This window comes from Somniosus microcephalus, chromosome 5 (genome assembly GCF_052327205.1).
Source record: "Somniosus microcephalus isolate GS21.2 chromosome 5, FLI_Smic_1.0, whole genome shotgun sequence".
Lineage (NCBI taxonomy): Eukaryota > Metazoa > Chordata > Chondrichthyes > Squaliformes > Somniosidae > Somniosus > Somniosus microcephalus.
In genome coordinates, this window is record NC_140991.1 from 162,097,903 (window position 1) to 162,113,305 (window position 15,403).

Here is a 15,403-nt window from a genome sequence, read left to right on the forward strand (position 1 = left end):
CGGCCCGAATGCGGCCCGGCCCTTATCTCCGGTCGCGATCGATCTCACCGCCCTTATTCCTCCGTCTTCCCTCCCCGTCTGTACAGCCAACGCGGCCGACTTTCTGGTCGCGCCGCTGCCCGGCTTACCCACCACCGAGGTAGAAAGAAGATAGTTGACAGCCGCTGATGGAGGCTTCGAGTTCAGGATGTCTTCTGCACTCTGGTTTCTCGATGTCTGCCGCGTGCCGTGTCTTCCAGCAGGGTGATGAGGGTGGAAGCCTCTCTTCGACGTCCGATCTGTGGACGAAGCCGTCATGGATATAAACTGCCGCAGGGTAAGAATCGGACTCGTCGCCACTGTTAAGTCTGTGTGTTCTAGTTGTAATTACTAACACAGACTACAAGATTAAAGTTCAACAGGTCTTTACTGGTTGGAGGTCAGGACTATACTAAATACAATCTTACTACACAGTGCTTATATACCGGTGGTCACCACCGGTATTACGTATACAGCAGCCAGAGAAAGTAGTACATCTCTTAAGGTGGAACAGGCTTAAGTTCTCTTAAGGTGGAACAGGTTACATACACCACAGTCCAGACCATGGGAGGTGTCCAGGACTTCCCACATGGCACAGGATATGCATTCCACGGGTGTGAGCTGCCCTGCCATACCTATAATTAACAGACTATTTATTAACCTAGCTGGAATAAACTTTAAACGTTAAGAAAGCCAAGTATAAACACTTACCAGATAGTCACCAATCAGCTCCCTCCCTCCAGACATCACTTTTGACTTCTGACGTCACTCTTTGAAAATTCTGCCGGTGCTGAGTTGGTACCGTCGCGGCCACTGCTGCTGCTGCCGTGTGGCCTACCTGCGCCTCAGGCTCTCTTTATACCGCTGCTGCCGCCTCACCGCTCCTCCAAGCTCCACTCTGCCGCGGCCACCGCTGCTGCTGCTATGGGGCCTACCTACGCCTCAGGCTCTCTTTATGCTGCTGCCTCGCCGCTCCTCCCAGGTCCACTCTGCTGCCACCGCTGCTGCTGCTGCTGTGGGGCCTACCTGTGCCTCGGGCTCACTTTATTCCGCTGCTGCCGCTTCGCCACTCCTCCCAGGTCCACACTGTCACCGCTGCTGCTGTGTGTCATCTGCCCTAATATCTCCTTACATGGTTCTATGTTCAATTTTATTTAAAAGCGCTCCTGTGAACCGCCTTAGGACATTTTATTATGTTAAAGGCACTATATAAATGCAAGTTGTTGTTTTTGTTGTTGTAAAGGCTAGGCAAGGTTCATCATATGTAGTGTCAGCTTCATGTGCGTTCTCAAAGTACTGTAATGGCCTTACACTCAGCCTCTATTTCATCAAGGAGAAATGTTGCAGTGTGGATAGTTAAACAAGCTCTTCTGTTTTTCACATGACAGAGGATGCATGGAGGGAGAAGCTGGCCATTGTAATGATTACGACTTTATTTGGCTTGTCCACTTTTATTAATTGAAAACGATGTGCTATAAATTGATGGCTGTCCTGTACCACGTCCTCTCCTTACTGCACACCCTCCTCATGCTATGGGGATGAAGGTCCTTTCCCACCATCTTCATCATCTTCCCTATCAGCTTCCATAAGCAGCAAGCCTGTATTCATTGGGATATTATGTAGGACGTAGCAAGCTACAATAATTCTAGAGACTTTTGGAAGGATGTGTTGCAGGGCTCCATCAAATGTATCCAGCACCTAAAAGACTTTAGAATCCCAACAGTCTGCTCTCTGACAATGTTTATAATCCCCTCTCTACAGGATGAGGATAAATGGAGGGATGACAGGCATGTCAGATGTGTTTTGTACCTACTCTCGTTACCTTAACAGCTGCATCTATAGGTAGAGGTGCATATATCTCACTTTGTACATGTGGTGACTCCAGTTCTCAATGGCGGCCATGATGACACAATTATGTTATGTGAAAGTCGATTAACTTTAGTGCTGGATAGTTCTTCAGAAGTACCTAAACTACAGTATGGCATGCTTTCACTGCTTGTAAGAAAACATTCCAGGGTGATCAGCAACCAGAATAGCCTGATTGACTGCACCTGCCAAGACGTTGCAAAACATATCTATGGGTTCTAACAACCATTGTGGGGAACTTTCTTCATAGGCTATTGGTCTGTGAGAGGCAGAGGCAAAGCTGTGCCATCTGCTGCAATAACACCTGCAGCTACCATGCAGCATAGGGCTGGAGAAAGCTAGTGACAGTAATGGTCAGCCACAACCTCAAGCTAGCTCCCACCTCCTTGCATGTAATGTTGACCTACGGGAATAGTGCCCTGGAGAGGTAACAAAGACCACCCTCCTCACAACATCATTCACCACGACCTCCACTTCAGCAGCCACAAAACTAGGGCTCGGATATTGGACTGTTATATCACTTACCTGTAGACTCTGTTTCATAAGAACATAAGAAATAGGAGCAGGAGTAGGCCAATCGGCCCCTCGAGCCTGCTCCACCATTCAATAAGATTATGGCTGATCTGATCCTAACCTCAAATCTTCTATCACTCTCCATCCCACCCGAACCCATGTGATCTCCCGGGAGAGGCGAAAAACCAGATAAAAAACCCAATGGCCAATTTGGGAGAAAAAATCTGGGATATTCCTCTTCGACCCATCTAGGCGATCGAAACTCGTCCAGGAGATCACTCTGTCCCTATATTTTCTACAGTACTTACCTTCTGTAAAGGTGATCTCCACCCCAGCCAGGAACAGGAATAAAACCATCTCCTGAAATCTAACACAGAATTAGAACACAAGAAGTAGGAGCAGAACCAGGCTACATGGCCCCTGGGCCCGCTCCACTACCCACAGGGCCATGACCATTCCGAACCTAGACTCATGTCCAATTTCCTGCCCGCTCCCCGTAACCCTTAATTCCCTTTACTTCTAGGAAACTATCTATTTCTGTTTTATATTTATTTAATGATGTAGCTTCCACAGCTTTCTGGGGCAGCAAATTCCACAAAGCTACCACCCTCTGAGTGAAGAAGTTTCTCCTCATCTCAGTTTTGAAAGAGCAGCCCCTTATTCTAAGATTATGCCCCCTAGTTCTAGTTTCACCCATCATTGGGAACATCCTCACCGCATCCACCCGATCAAGCCCCTTCACAATCTTATATGTTTCAATAAGATCGCCTCTCATTCTTCTGAACTCCAATGAGTAGAGTCCCAATCTACTCAACCTCTCCTCATATGACCACCCTCTCATCCCTGGGATTAACCTAGTGAACCTTCTTTGTACTGACTCGAGACCAAGTATGTCTTTTCTTAAGTATGGACACCAAAACTGTATGCAGTATTCCAGGTGTGGTCTCACCAATACCCTGTACAACTGCAGCAATACCTCCTTGCCTTTATATTCTATCCTCTTAGCAATAAAAGCGAACATTCCATTGGCCTTCTTGATCACTTGCTGCACCTGCATACTAACTTTTTGAGTTTCGTGCACCAGGACCCCCAGATGCCTTTGTACTACAGTACTTTCCAGTTTCTTGCCATTAAGATAATAACTTGCTCTATGATTTTTCCTGCCAAAGTGCATAACCTCACACTTTCCAGTATTGTATTCCATCTGTCAAATCTCTGCCCACTTACTTAGCCTGTCTATGTCACTTTGCAGGTTTTTTATGTCCTCCTCACTCACTACTTTCCCTCCCATCTTTGTATCATCTGCAAACTTTGATATGTTACATTCGGTCCCCTCCTCCAAATCGTTAATATAGATTGTAAAGAGTTGGGGACCCAGCACTGACCCCTGCGGAACACCACTAGTTACTGATTGCCAGTCTGAGAATGAACCATTTATCCCAACTCTCTGCTTTCTGTTAGAGAGCCAATCCTCCACCCACGCCAGAATATTACCCCCAATCCCGTGATTTTTTATCTTGAGCAATAATCTTTTGTGTGGCACCTTGCCTGCACATTGGGTTTCCTTTAACTTCATTCTTGCCTGGTATTTCTTCAGCCTCGGCAAAGGCTACCAAGGGGAGCCAGTGGCTTTTGGACCCTTGCAAAAGCTGCAAGACTTTTTTGGGTTCCTATTCTGTCACTTCAATTTAAGTATTTGCACCCATTTAAATTTAATCAGAATCGCAATTTTCCAATCCCACTACTAGGCTGCTCTATGCACATACCTGAACATGTATCTGAAACAATGAATAATTATGAAAATGAGCTTGACCACACTTCAAGTGACATATACACTTGGTTCTCGCAATTGGTAACAAATCTGCATATGTATTGGAAAATCTAGGCTCCAATGTCTGAGGCACAAATGTGCAGATTATATTACCTTTAATCAATGCAGGGGAATAAATACCTTGGGGGAAAAATTCAGTATTGCCGCATTTGGGGTGCCATTATCGGCCGTGCGTAAAGTTTAGCACCTGGCGCTAATTATCGCCTCCGATGACAAACTTGGCTTTTATCGCCCCTGGAGGCGATTGGAGCGCTAAATCAGGCGCTTCACACCTGTCTTAAGGTGCAAAGGCCGAGGAGCAAGGCGTTACCTCAGAGCCCTGGCGAAGCAAGGAAGGGCAAATCAAAATAAACCTGCAAAGTGCTGCTCAGTACCCAAAACTCCTTCACACAGCGTTGAATCTCTCCAGAAGTCTCTCTCTCTCTCTCTCTCAGAATGCATGTTGCAAAAATGTCACCAACAAAAAAAGGTAGGAAGCGGTCGCCTTTAAATAGCGCTCCCCCAGTCCCTTTCTGAGTGCAAAACGCTCCCCTCAACCTGTCGTTGCTAGCGGCAGGTGGTAAGGCAGGGGGCACCACTCAATATCCGGTCCGGGGCGCTACCGGGGCATTGCGCACTCGACTGACATCACGATCTGCCAGTGCAGGAGATCATGGCGGTAGTGCTTAGCGCCACCGCAAAATGTCTAGTTAATTTTGTGAGCGGCGCAAACATCGCCGCGTCCGGGTGCTAGTTGCTTTGCACCCCATTAGCGCCCTCTTAAGGAGCTAACGGGAGGCGCAAACAACTGAATTTTCCCCCCCTTGTCTATAATGTAATTGTTTCTCTTGTACAGGTGTGCAATACATGTTTCCACCTCCAAAGAGATTAAACTCTCCCTCAGAGCTTACAGAGAAGATTCAGAATTGATGTTATCAAAAACTGCGTACATTTACACATGATAAATTATACATTAATTAGTTTTAAAAATGAAAAGGTCTACAAGGTAAACATAAAGACACATGATTATCAAATGGCTCATTTCAATATTAATCCTTTTTTAGTGGGATAGTGTTGCACTGCAGGTCGTGAGTTATCTTACCTACTGTTGAACTTTTCAGGATGTTTTTCTCGCATGATATGGAATCTGTGGGCTATTGATGCATCCTAAAAGAAAAGCAAGGGAGAAAATAAAAGCAATCATTTTTAACTGCAAAGGATAATATCAAAATTAATATAGTGTATTTTCCACAATAGAAAAGAAAATTGGGCGGATTGTAAAATGGGCTGTCGATTTGCTATCGCCCGTTTTTGTGCCACCATCCAATATGAATTTCACCCCTCTGAATGGCTCAATAAACTTACATGTATATTGTAAACCAGTGTTCCAATTTTGCATTTTGTTTAACCTACAAATTATAATTTTAATAGTTATGTGAGAATGGGTGTAAATCACTGGATTATTGTCTAAATGTTGGCGCACCAGGAACAGGAAGGTCAACATTATCATATTCAACTTGGAAACTGAAATGTCTACTTTCCCTCGTGCAATTGTGACAACACCATTGCAGGGAACCAGACTCTGCTTCCAGTTAGGAAACACAGTTTCTATTTTCAGCATTACAGCACAACACGTTCTCAGTTTATCTTCAACCACAAGCTCAGGTGTTTTCCAGCTATTGCAACCATCAAAGGTACAGGTGATAATGACAATGAACTACTTGGACTGATTTCCCCCTCCCCTCCCCGCTCCTCCCACCCCCCACAACCACCCCTCCCCACCCACCCACCACCAGCAGCATAAGTCGGGCAGTGCAACATCTGACTGTTGTGCAAATGAATCCAGATGAATTTCCACCTCAAAGCTTATTTTCATGGTCTGGCCTGTACTGGGGGCAATAAAATGTTCCTGGGAATAGGCAAGCACCTGAGATCGAGGGGGTGGGGGAGGGAACATGTCCACTGCTGTAGGCCTGCAGGAGGGCTAATTCCAACTGGCTTTTCTGCGGGATCTTCAGAAAACCGTCAAAATCAATAGCCGGATGGCCTCCAGCTCTGTTGCTCCTACTTGTTGGTCCATTACAATTCATAGCTTACCTTTCAGGAGCTTCCAGGAGGTTGCTGACAGCTCCTTTTCACATCCTCCAATCGGAGGAGAGTGGCCACAACCTCCAAACCTTGCTTTCTGTGGACACTCCTGTTCTGTGACCGCCAAGTAGAAACCCAGGAAAATGATGTGGGCAGTGTTTTGTCATCACTCCCACACCAGTTTAAATTGAAATACTCTTGCCTACACAGCCAGATGCCCTAGGAAACGACTGCCAGTTTAACCGGTCTCCACTCCAATTTCGTCTGTCTGACACTCCTGATTCAGGTGCTCCTGGCACATTAAGTGGAAGAAAATCGGCCCCTTTATATCTGATCTGTGTTATGATAACCTCTATTGACAAGTGAACATTGGACAGTATTTCATTAGAAGATGTAACTATTGTAAAAAGAGTTTGAAAATATAAAGCTTTTAACTCCTTTAATAGTGCAACAGATCAGGTGAGAATGCATAGCTGTCTTTGTATGCCGATAACAAATTAGTCTCTGTATACATAACTATTTTCATGTACAATCTTTGGACATATCACAGCAGAAACATGCTGAAATCTAATCAATTCTTTTTTAACAGCCTCCAATTTTTCTTTCAATTTTTTTCTCTTAAGAATTAATAATTTACAACCCCCCCCCATTTCCCTAGGATTTAAATTTTTGTAATTATGTGTAGGTAAATTTTAACCATGTAAATGTAGCCAAGTAAAGAATCCTACTAGTGCAGAACACATTATGCAAACCTTAAGATATGAAATGTGTTATGTACAAAACATAGCATGAGGTGACATTAAACAGAAGCATTCTGGGTTCAAAGATGTGCGGGTTAGGTTGATTGGCTATGATAAATTGACCCTTAGTGTTAGGGGGATTAAATACGTGGGGTTACAGGGATAGGGTGGGATATGTGTTGGTGTAGGGGTTACGGGGATCGGGTGGGATATGTGTCGGTGCAGGCTCGATGGGCCGAAATGGCCTCTATCTGCACTGTGGGGTTTCTGTGATTCTGTGATTCTGTGAACAGCCTGAAGCTACAATAAATGTTTTTCTTTCAACTGTCACAATTTGTATCTGTCAAAACTGCAACCATTTTGGAATTCTGTAGGATTATGTATACTTGAAAGATTGCATCAATGTAATTTAGTCAACCAACAAAGCTGACTAAATTGTGAGTTAAGCACCCAAATCTGGTTGCATGTTTTCAGCTCCTATTGCAGGTCTCATCCAGCCTCCTCCTGTGTATAAATACAATTATTACTATTCAGAATTGCACTGTATTTTCGGCTAAATAGCAGTTTTCAGTTTTTCCTTCCCCACTCCCACCACCACCACCACCTGCAGTAATGGGCATAGATCTATGCATATTATTACACAAAGTTAAGAACTTGCAGCCAATCAGAGTTAGAAGGCAATCAATCAGATATCATAGTTAAATTGATGGAGTCAGTAGTTTTTGTAAGCAAAGGGTGAAGATTCAGAATGTTACAATTTCTTGGACAGCCATAGGTATGTGCATCATTAGGCTTTACAGGAGGAAGTGACTAATTTGCATAGATAGTGTAATCAGAGGTAAGGGCAACTCCACGTGACTTCTGAATCGTCTGCCAAGGGATTATTGGTAGTGTGTAATCTCCTAGATACTGCAGTTAGCAATAAGTAATCCTGTGAGACCTTCGAGCTCATTTTTAATGTGGAAGCAAGTCATCCTCGGTTCCGAGGGACTGCCTAAGAAGAAGAAGAGTTGGTTTGTAGTACATGTAGTGCACTCAAGGCATATGTGTCTGTGGGCTAGAGAGGGCATGCTCCAGCCTCCACTACCAAGATGAAAATCTGGACTGAGAGCTATACCTCGTTCTCATCTCTGTTTGGTATGAATTACACAGGGCTAAACTTTATTATTATATATAATGAACTGCATGAGTAAAATTTGTAATACACAAAAAGCCCCAATTTTGCGAGGCCGACAAAATCGAGCCTACAGTCACCCAAGCCGCAGAACCCCTCAACAACAACAACTTGCATTCATATAGCGCCTTTAACGTAGTATAACGTCCCAAGGTATTCAGACACAGCATTAGGTTAAGAAGCGGGCTAAGTGTACCTTATAGGGGGACAAAGGGGAAGTACAGGCATAATGGATTAAATCACATCAAAATACACACCAGCAGTGAGGAGGGCTGGTCTTGCTAAATTTTACGAGGCATACCCATCCCCTTTGTTTGAATAGTGAAGAGATCGCAAAGTCTCTGTTTGAAGAATGGACTCAGTCGAGAATATTTTGTGGACTTTATGGGATTTTTCTGAGTGTATTTTCCCTGTGATGGGATCGCCCTGTGCAGATACGTGAAAAACTGGTTTGTTAAAACTCCAGAGAACGCATGGCAGTTGGCTGTGACAAAAGAACTGTCGGTCATCCAGAATGTATGGGTTCGCCGGACAGTCCTGGAAAAAGGAAGGGGGGGGGCCATTGACGAAGGGGCTGAGGACCCTAAGGCACCCGTTAAACTTGAACCTATTAAAAAGCCACTCTAATATGCAAAAGCACTTCTCACCTCCATCTCAGAAGAGAAGCAGAACAATGAACCCACTAGCCTAGCCAGCTGAAGAGGAGCCAGTTTTTCCCAACACAAAGACCAAGAGATGTCCTAGACTTAGGGCCATTAGTCCAATCACGGAATACTCATGGGTCTGATGATGGCCCATCACTAAATAAGCACCAGAGTGCTTAGAAACAAAAGGATTTTAAAGATTGGCGGGAAAGATAGGGGTAGCAAAACTCCTATAAAGATAGATCCTTTTCCACCATTCTCTCTCTTTCTCGCTCTTGCTCCACCAAGATCGACCTAACAAGAAGAAGTACCAGAGGAAGAAGCCGCTGAGACTGAGAACTGCATTCCTCTCACAGGGAACGGCCCCCGGGCAGTGACTTCCCATAGCTGAGCGGAGTGATCGAGACCGACTATGTGTGGTGGTAAGCATGGTCTCGAGTGTCCCAAGCCGGTAACCAGATATCCCAGGCGAGCTGGGTGAGGTGTAAGGGCTCAGGGTTTTTCTCAGATGTGAAGTTTTTGGGCTATTCCGGGGTGGAAGCTTTGTTTGGTTCAGCCAGGCTAAGGGGCTTATGCGACTGGGTAATTCGTTGGTCGGGGTGGAGTTAGAATCCACCATAGAAACAAGGGAATTACTGTTTGTTATAGTCCCCAGTTGTGCACTGTATGTATGTTGTTTGTAACCTGGATCTTATTCTTCACAGAGACAGTGATTTTGTTTAGTAGTGCATGTTTTAGCCAGTGTATGTTAGACCAAATAAATATAAGTATGATTTTTCACCGAAGCATTCCTGTTCGTGACTTATTCCATTTACACTCTGAATAATAATTCCCGGGTATAGAACTTTCGTAAGGCGGGGGCGATTCGAATTGTCCGTCTAGCAATTGGGCTAGGATCAAAACCGCTTACAATAGGATCTCTGCTGCTGGCCCTTAAAAGGGAAACTAGTTTTTGTGGGGCAAATAAACCTTTGCTGCTGAAAAGAATGGATGCAAAGAGTAATGTGAGTAAAATTGCCCCATTCACTGACTACACAAAAGGGAGCAACCAGTATCTTCATGGCCATTTGCAGGGAAGCCCCAAAGCAGTGAGGGAGTAAGTGTAGAATAACTTCCTTTCATGAATGCTGTGACTGGCATCATTGGGACCTTGGGTACCCAGCTACCTGAATCTCTCACTGCCAGACTGGGATGGTTGATTGCACAGACTAGTGATGGCAGCTTTACCCACATCAGAAGCACCATCTCATGCTCTCATGAAGATTGTTGGTTGTCTAATTGGGGTGTCTAGCATCAGAGGCATGGCAGGAGAAGATTCAAGGTGGCCGCACATCCTCCCACTCCAGTTAGGCCTCTTGAAGGATTCATAAAATATTGGACAGCAGGCTGCTACTCCATAGTAAATGTGACTCCAGCTATTGCAAGGACATCACACGATCCTGCACCGAATGGTTCCAAATCATAATAATCCCAACAGGGAAAAACTATGCAACCTCAACTTGACACCATGGATGCATCTCCCACTCATGGAGCACTCAGACACAGCCTTAGGTTAAGAGGTAGGACAAGTAGGATAGATGGAGTTAAGATACAGATCTGTCATGAACTACTTGAATGATGGAACAGGCTTGACGGGCTGAATGGTCTACTCCTGTCCCTATATAAGTACACCTTAAAGGGGACCACAGGGAAGTATGGGTATAATGGTTTACATCACATCATAAATGTAAATAACGTTAAATAAGTACAGATCTTTTTATTTCTCCTTTATATTGATCGTGTTTGTTTGATAGGACTGTGGATAGATTAACAGGCAGATTTTCCAATTCCTGTGCCTTTTAGATGGCCTGGGAATAGCAAATAGTGGAAAACTGGCCTGGCTCCCTTCACAGCATGCGATCCGCCCCACTCGATTTTCCTCTCTCCAATAAGCTCAGGTGCAGCAACAGAAAAATCTATACCTATAAGTGCTTGGAGAGAACTGAAAGATGATATTTCAGTTTGAGCTGGGGAAATGTGTAGCATGTTTCTTTCAGGGTTAAACAAAGTGGCAGCGCAGACCTGAGCAGGAGCCGAGCAGCAGAGGCGGCAGCAGCATAAAGGGAGCGGTAGAGAAGGCCCAGGACAGAGTGCGGGCCTGAGCGGGAGCCGAGCAGCGGAGGCGGCAGCATATATTGGGCAAAAAATAAAATTCAAGGAGTGACGTCACAGGACAGCAGGTAAGTGATTGGTTGGTGAGTTTTACCTTTGTCTTTTTCTCTATATGTTAGGTCAGTGGGTTAGTTCTTAATCTAGTAAGTAGAGGCATGGCAGGGCAGCTTAGTCCCGTAGAGTGCACATCCTGTGCCATGTGGGAAGTCCTAGACGCTTCGCGTAGCCTGGATGACCACATGTGCAGGAAGTGTCACCAGCTACAACAACTCGAGCTTCGGAGCTTAAGCGGCAGCTGGAGTCACTGCGGTGCATCCGCGAGGTTGAAAGTTACTTGGAAAGCATGTTTCAGGAGGTGGTCACCCTGTAACTTAAGAGTATGTAGGCAGAGAGTGAATAGGTGACAGCCAGACAGAAGAGGAGGACCAGGCAGGTAGTGCAGGAGTCCCTGGAGTGCATCGTGCTCTCCAACCAGTATTCTGTTCTGAGTACTGGTGGGGGCGATGGCTCCTCTGGGGAGTGCAGCCAGAGTCAAGTCCACGGCACCACGGGAGGCTCAGCTGCAAAAAGGGGGGGGGGGAGGAAAAAGAGTGGAAGAGCAATAGTGGTAGGGGATTCGATAGTTAGCCGAGACAGGCATTTCTGCAGCCGCAGATGTGACTCCAGGATGGTATGTTGCCTCCCTGGTGCCAGGGTCAAGGATGTCACTGAGCGGCTGCAGGACACTCTGAGTGGGGAGAGTGAACAGCCAGAGGTCGTTGTCCATACTGGTACCAACGGCATAGGTAGAAAGAGGGATGAAGTCCTGCAGGCAGAGTTTAGGGAGATAGGAGAGAGATTAAAAGGTAGGACCTCAAAGGTAGTAATCTTCAGATTACTCCCGGTGCTATGTGCTAGTGAGCACAGGAATAGGAGGATAGAACCGATGAATGTGTGGCTGGAGAGATGGCGCAGGAGGGAGGGCTTTAGATTCCTGAGGCATTGGGACTGTTTCTGGGGAAGGTGGGACCTGTACAAGCCAGACAGGTGTAAGTTTCTCAAAATTCACAGATCCCCCAAAGCTAGAAGAAAACCCTAAGGAAAATGACTTTGGACTCTTTCTAACAAGCTTCAGATAAAATACGCATTGGGCCTAACAGAGGGAGATTCAAGGTCGGAAACCAAGATTTGGCATTTTAAAAGGCATGTTGGGCTTGTAAAGGGAGAAAAGGCTGCAACAGGGAATGGGATCAACCTCTGTAAAGACAGTTTGGGTATTGAAGTAAATCAAATTGTATGGGAACTATGTAACCTCACTCAGCTCCTATCAGACATTAACATCCTAACAATCGACCCACGGAGGAGCAGTCCCCACCCAAAACACAGGACCCATCCAAAACTTGCATAATGCAAATCACCTCGCCAACCTACATAAAAATCTCGGGCTCAGACAAGAGACTCCAAACCTGAGTATAGGTATGACAATTAACTAGGAGCTCAACAGCTCATTGAATAATCAGTACAGCATCCCAAAACCATTTTACACATTTCTAATCAAGTTACCATTAACGAGCCCGCCCAAATCAAACAATAAACTGGGACTGATTTGGCGCACAGATTAGAAGGCCCCTCAAAGTATAATTGAAGGCCTGTTTTCTCAAGAAGACAGCTCTCTCTAGAAGCAACACACAAGAAACTGGAGCATCGAGACGGGGCAGCATTCTACTGTACACCCAAGTTCAATAGCTTCAGTGACCCAGGATATCATCGGATACAACGCGGCAACAAGAGCCTTACGAAACTACCAACAAAATATTACCACCAACCAACCTGGTAATATCGAACGACCGCGACCAAAGAAAAACACAAGAGAAAACCGAAGATTCAAAAGTTTTCCACCCTACAATCTATTCCTGACTTACCCCCGGGTAAGATTTTTACTTAAAAAGGAACTCTAAACCCTATCTCTACAGAAGAAAAGTGGGTACTCACCCCATAAATCCAAAACGCACCCTACCGCATCAGCGAACTCGCGAAGACTGACCAGCAGTCGAAGTGCTCTGCTGCATCCAGGGTACAGCAGACACCAACCAACACATCCAGCGAATCCCGAAACCATGAACCAGCTCAACTGTCAAGGATTCGTTTGGTGAGCATTATCCCTGGTTCTCTAGAGTTCAACTTAGCTAAGAAGTGGGATTGGGAAGGGTGAGGTATTTTCTACTGTATTTTCCTCGTATGTATTAAAATGTTCCCCATTTTTATTAGAGTATAAGATTGTTATGTTGTATTTTCTTTCTTGAATAAAGATCAAAGTTTCTTGCACCAAAACCAGTTGTCTGCCGCACTTTTGTCACACCCTCCAAATAAGCCCAAGGTCTAGAATCAAGGGGGTGGGAGCGATTCGAACCACTCATAAGTCAGTGGTGAGGCTGACCCACACACCACCCCCTCACAGGCTCGCCACCCCAGAGGACGCCCGCCAAAGGTGTCGAGACAGGAGCAGCACGAAAGTGAGCAAGGGGCCTCCACATCTGCTGAAGCCACAGGGGTACCACTACGTAGGAGCATGCGTAAGAGAAAAATAAAGCACCACTAATCACAAGGGTAGTCACTTGGGTGAAAAGTCTTGTATATAGTTTTAATGCCATCAATTTGTTGTACATAAAAAATCTGCTGGCAACTGCTGGAGTTGTGGTGTCTGTCATTTGGCAAATGGGGATGTCACACTGAGGCCTTAGGATTACTTGCAGATGTCAGCAAGCTGGTCCAATAGGTAGAAATGCGCAGGGATGGGCCACTGTCCATGGCCAGTTAAGAAGCAGCGAGGCTACAGTGTTTGAGGTACCAGGCTACGCAAATCAGGCCAGGATGAGTGCGTTCCTTGCATTCCGCCCAGCAATGTTCTCGCGCACTGGTGCCGCTGGTTGACGGGCCTCTGCAGGATGCTCGTTTCCGTCCTCCTCCTCCTCCTCCTCAGCATCATCCTCATCCGAGGCGGCTCTGCGAGGAGCCTCTTGGTCCTGCAGAATCGGCAAGCCACGACGCTGTGCCATGTTGTGAAGCACACAGCATACCACAACGATTTTGGAGACCCTGGCTGCTGAGTACTGTAGGGCTCCACCTGATCTATCGAGGCATCTGAAGCGCATCTTTAGCAATCCGATGGCTTGCTCAATAATGCATCTGGTGGAAATGTGGCTGGAGTTGTAGCGCTCCTCAGCTTCGTTGGCTGGTCTCCTCACCGGCGTCATTAGCTAAGTCCGCAGGGGATATCCCTTGTCTCCAAGTAGCCATCCCTGAAGTTCATTTGGCGGACTGAATAGCGGAGACACAGTAGACTGGCGCAGTATGAGGGAGTCATGGCAGCTGCCAGGGTGCTTGGCACAAACATGCAAAATCTCCTTCTTGTGGTCACACACCAGCTGAACGTTAAGGGAGTGGAAGGCCTTGCGGTTGACAAAAACTCCTGGATTGCGATGGGGTGCCCTAAGGGCCATATGTGTGCAGTCAATGACGCCCTGCACCCTTGGAAAGTCTGCCAGCTGAGCTAATCCACGCGCTCGCACCCTCACACTTGCGCGATCCCGGGTGAAATGGATGTGATTGTGTGCGAGGGCAAAGAGGCCATCGGTGACCTGTTTGATGCAAGTGTGTGCGGCCGCCTGGGAGATGCCGCTGATGTCTGCTGCTGATCCCTGGAAGGAGCCTGAGGAATAAAGGTTGAGTGCGGTGGTGACTTTGATGACCACTGGTAAGAAGTGTCGACCTGGTGCTCTGAGCTCCAGGTCTTGCTGTAGCATTGCGCAGATGTCAGTCACTACCTCTCGTGAAAGTCGGAGCCACCTTTGGCACTGCTGCTCAGTCATGTTGAGGTAGCTCACCCTGTGTCCGTAGACCCTGTTTGGGGGGTATCTCCTGCGCCGACAGCCTTCCATGTGCTGGCCCCTTCTGGCCTGTGCTGCCTCAGGTGGCTGAGCTGCAGCCTGTCGCTCCTGCTGCTGCTGCTGTTGCTGGTGCTGCGTTGCTGGTGCTGCTGTTGCTGCTGGATCTGCTGCAGCCTCCTCTGCTGTTGGAGATCCTCTAATGCCAAGAAGGGAAGGAACAAAAGGCCTCCCATGCTTCTGGCAGATGCCTCCGTTGAGGAAGCGCTGAGTTAGGGTGCTGAGAGAGGCTTCCCAGGAGCTCACACTGGAGAAGTGTGTGAGGCTCCAACCTTCCACAGCTGTGCCTAAGCCTTCAACAAGTTGCCCCAAACCTGGAGCAACAAGGTCCTGCAGCCTACAAATGCTGGCTGATTAAATCTCTTCATTCCTGATTGACCTGCAGCTGAAAGCAAGCAAGCCGACATTGTTCAATTGTTCATGCCAGGTTTCATCAGCGATGTTCCCACCAGGCGTGGTTTACGTGGGGAAAGGCT

At 46.5% G+C, this 15,403-nt stretch overlaps 1 protein-coding gene across 1 annotated transcript in view; it reads right to left on the reverse strand.

Moving 5' to 3' along the window:
* Nucleotides 1-15,403, reverse strand: part of dgkb (diacylglycerol kinase, beta) — a 1,409,408-nt gene that overhangs the window by 734,397 nt on the left and 659,608 nt on the right. The window contains exon 17 of the mRNA XM_085988391.1: nucleotides 5,310-5,374. Coding sequence (XP_085844517.1) covers nucleotides 5,310-5,374 — 65 coding nt within the window. The remainder of the gene's footprint in view (nucleotides 1-5,309; nucleotides 5,375-15,403) is intronic.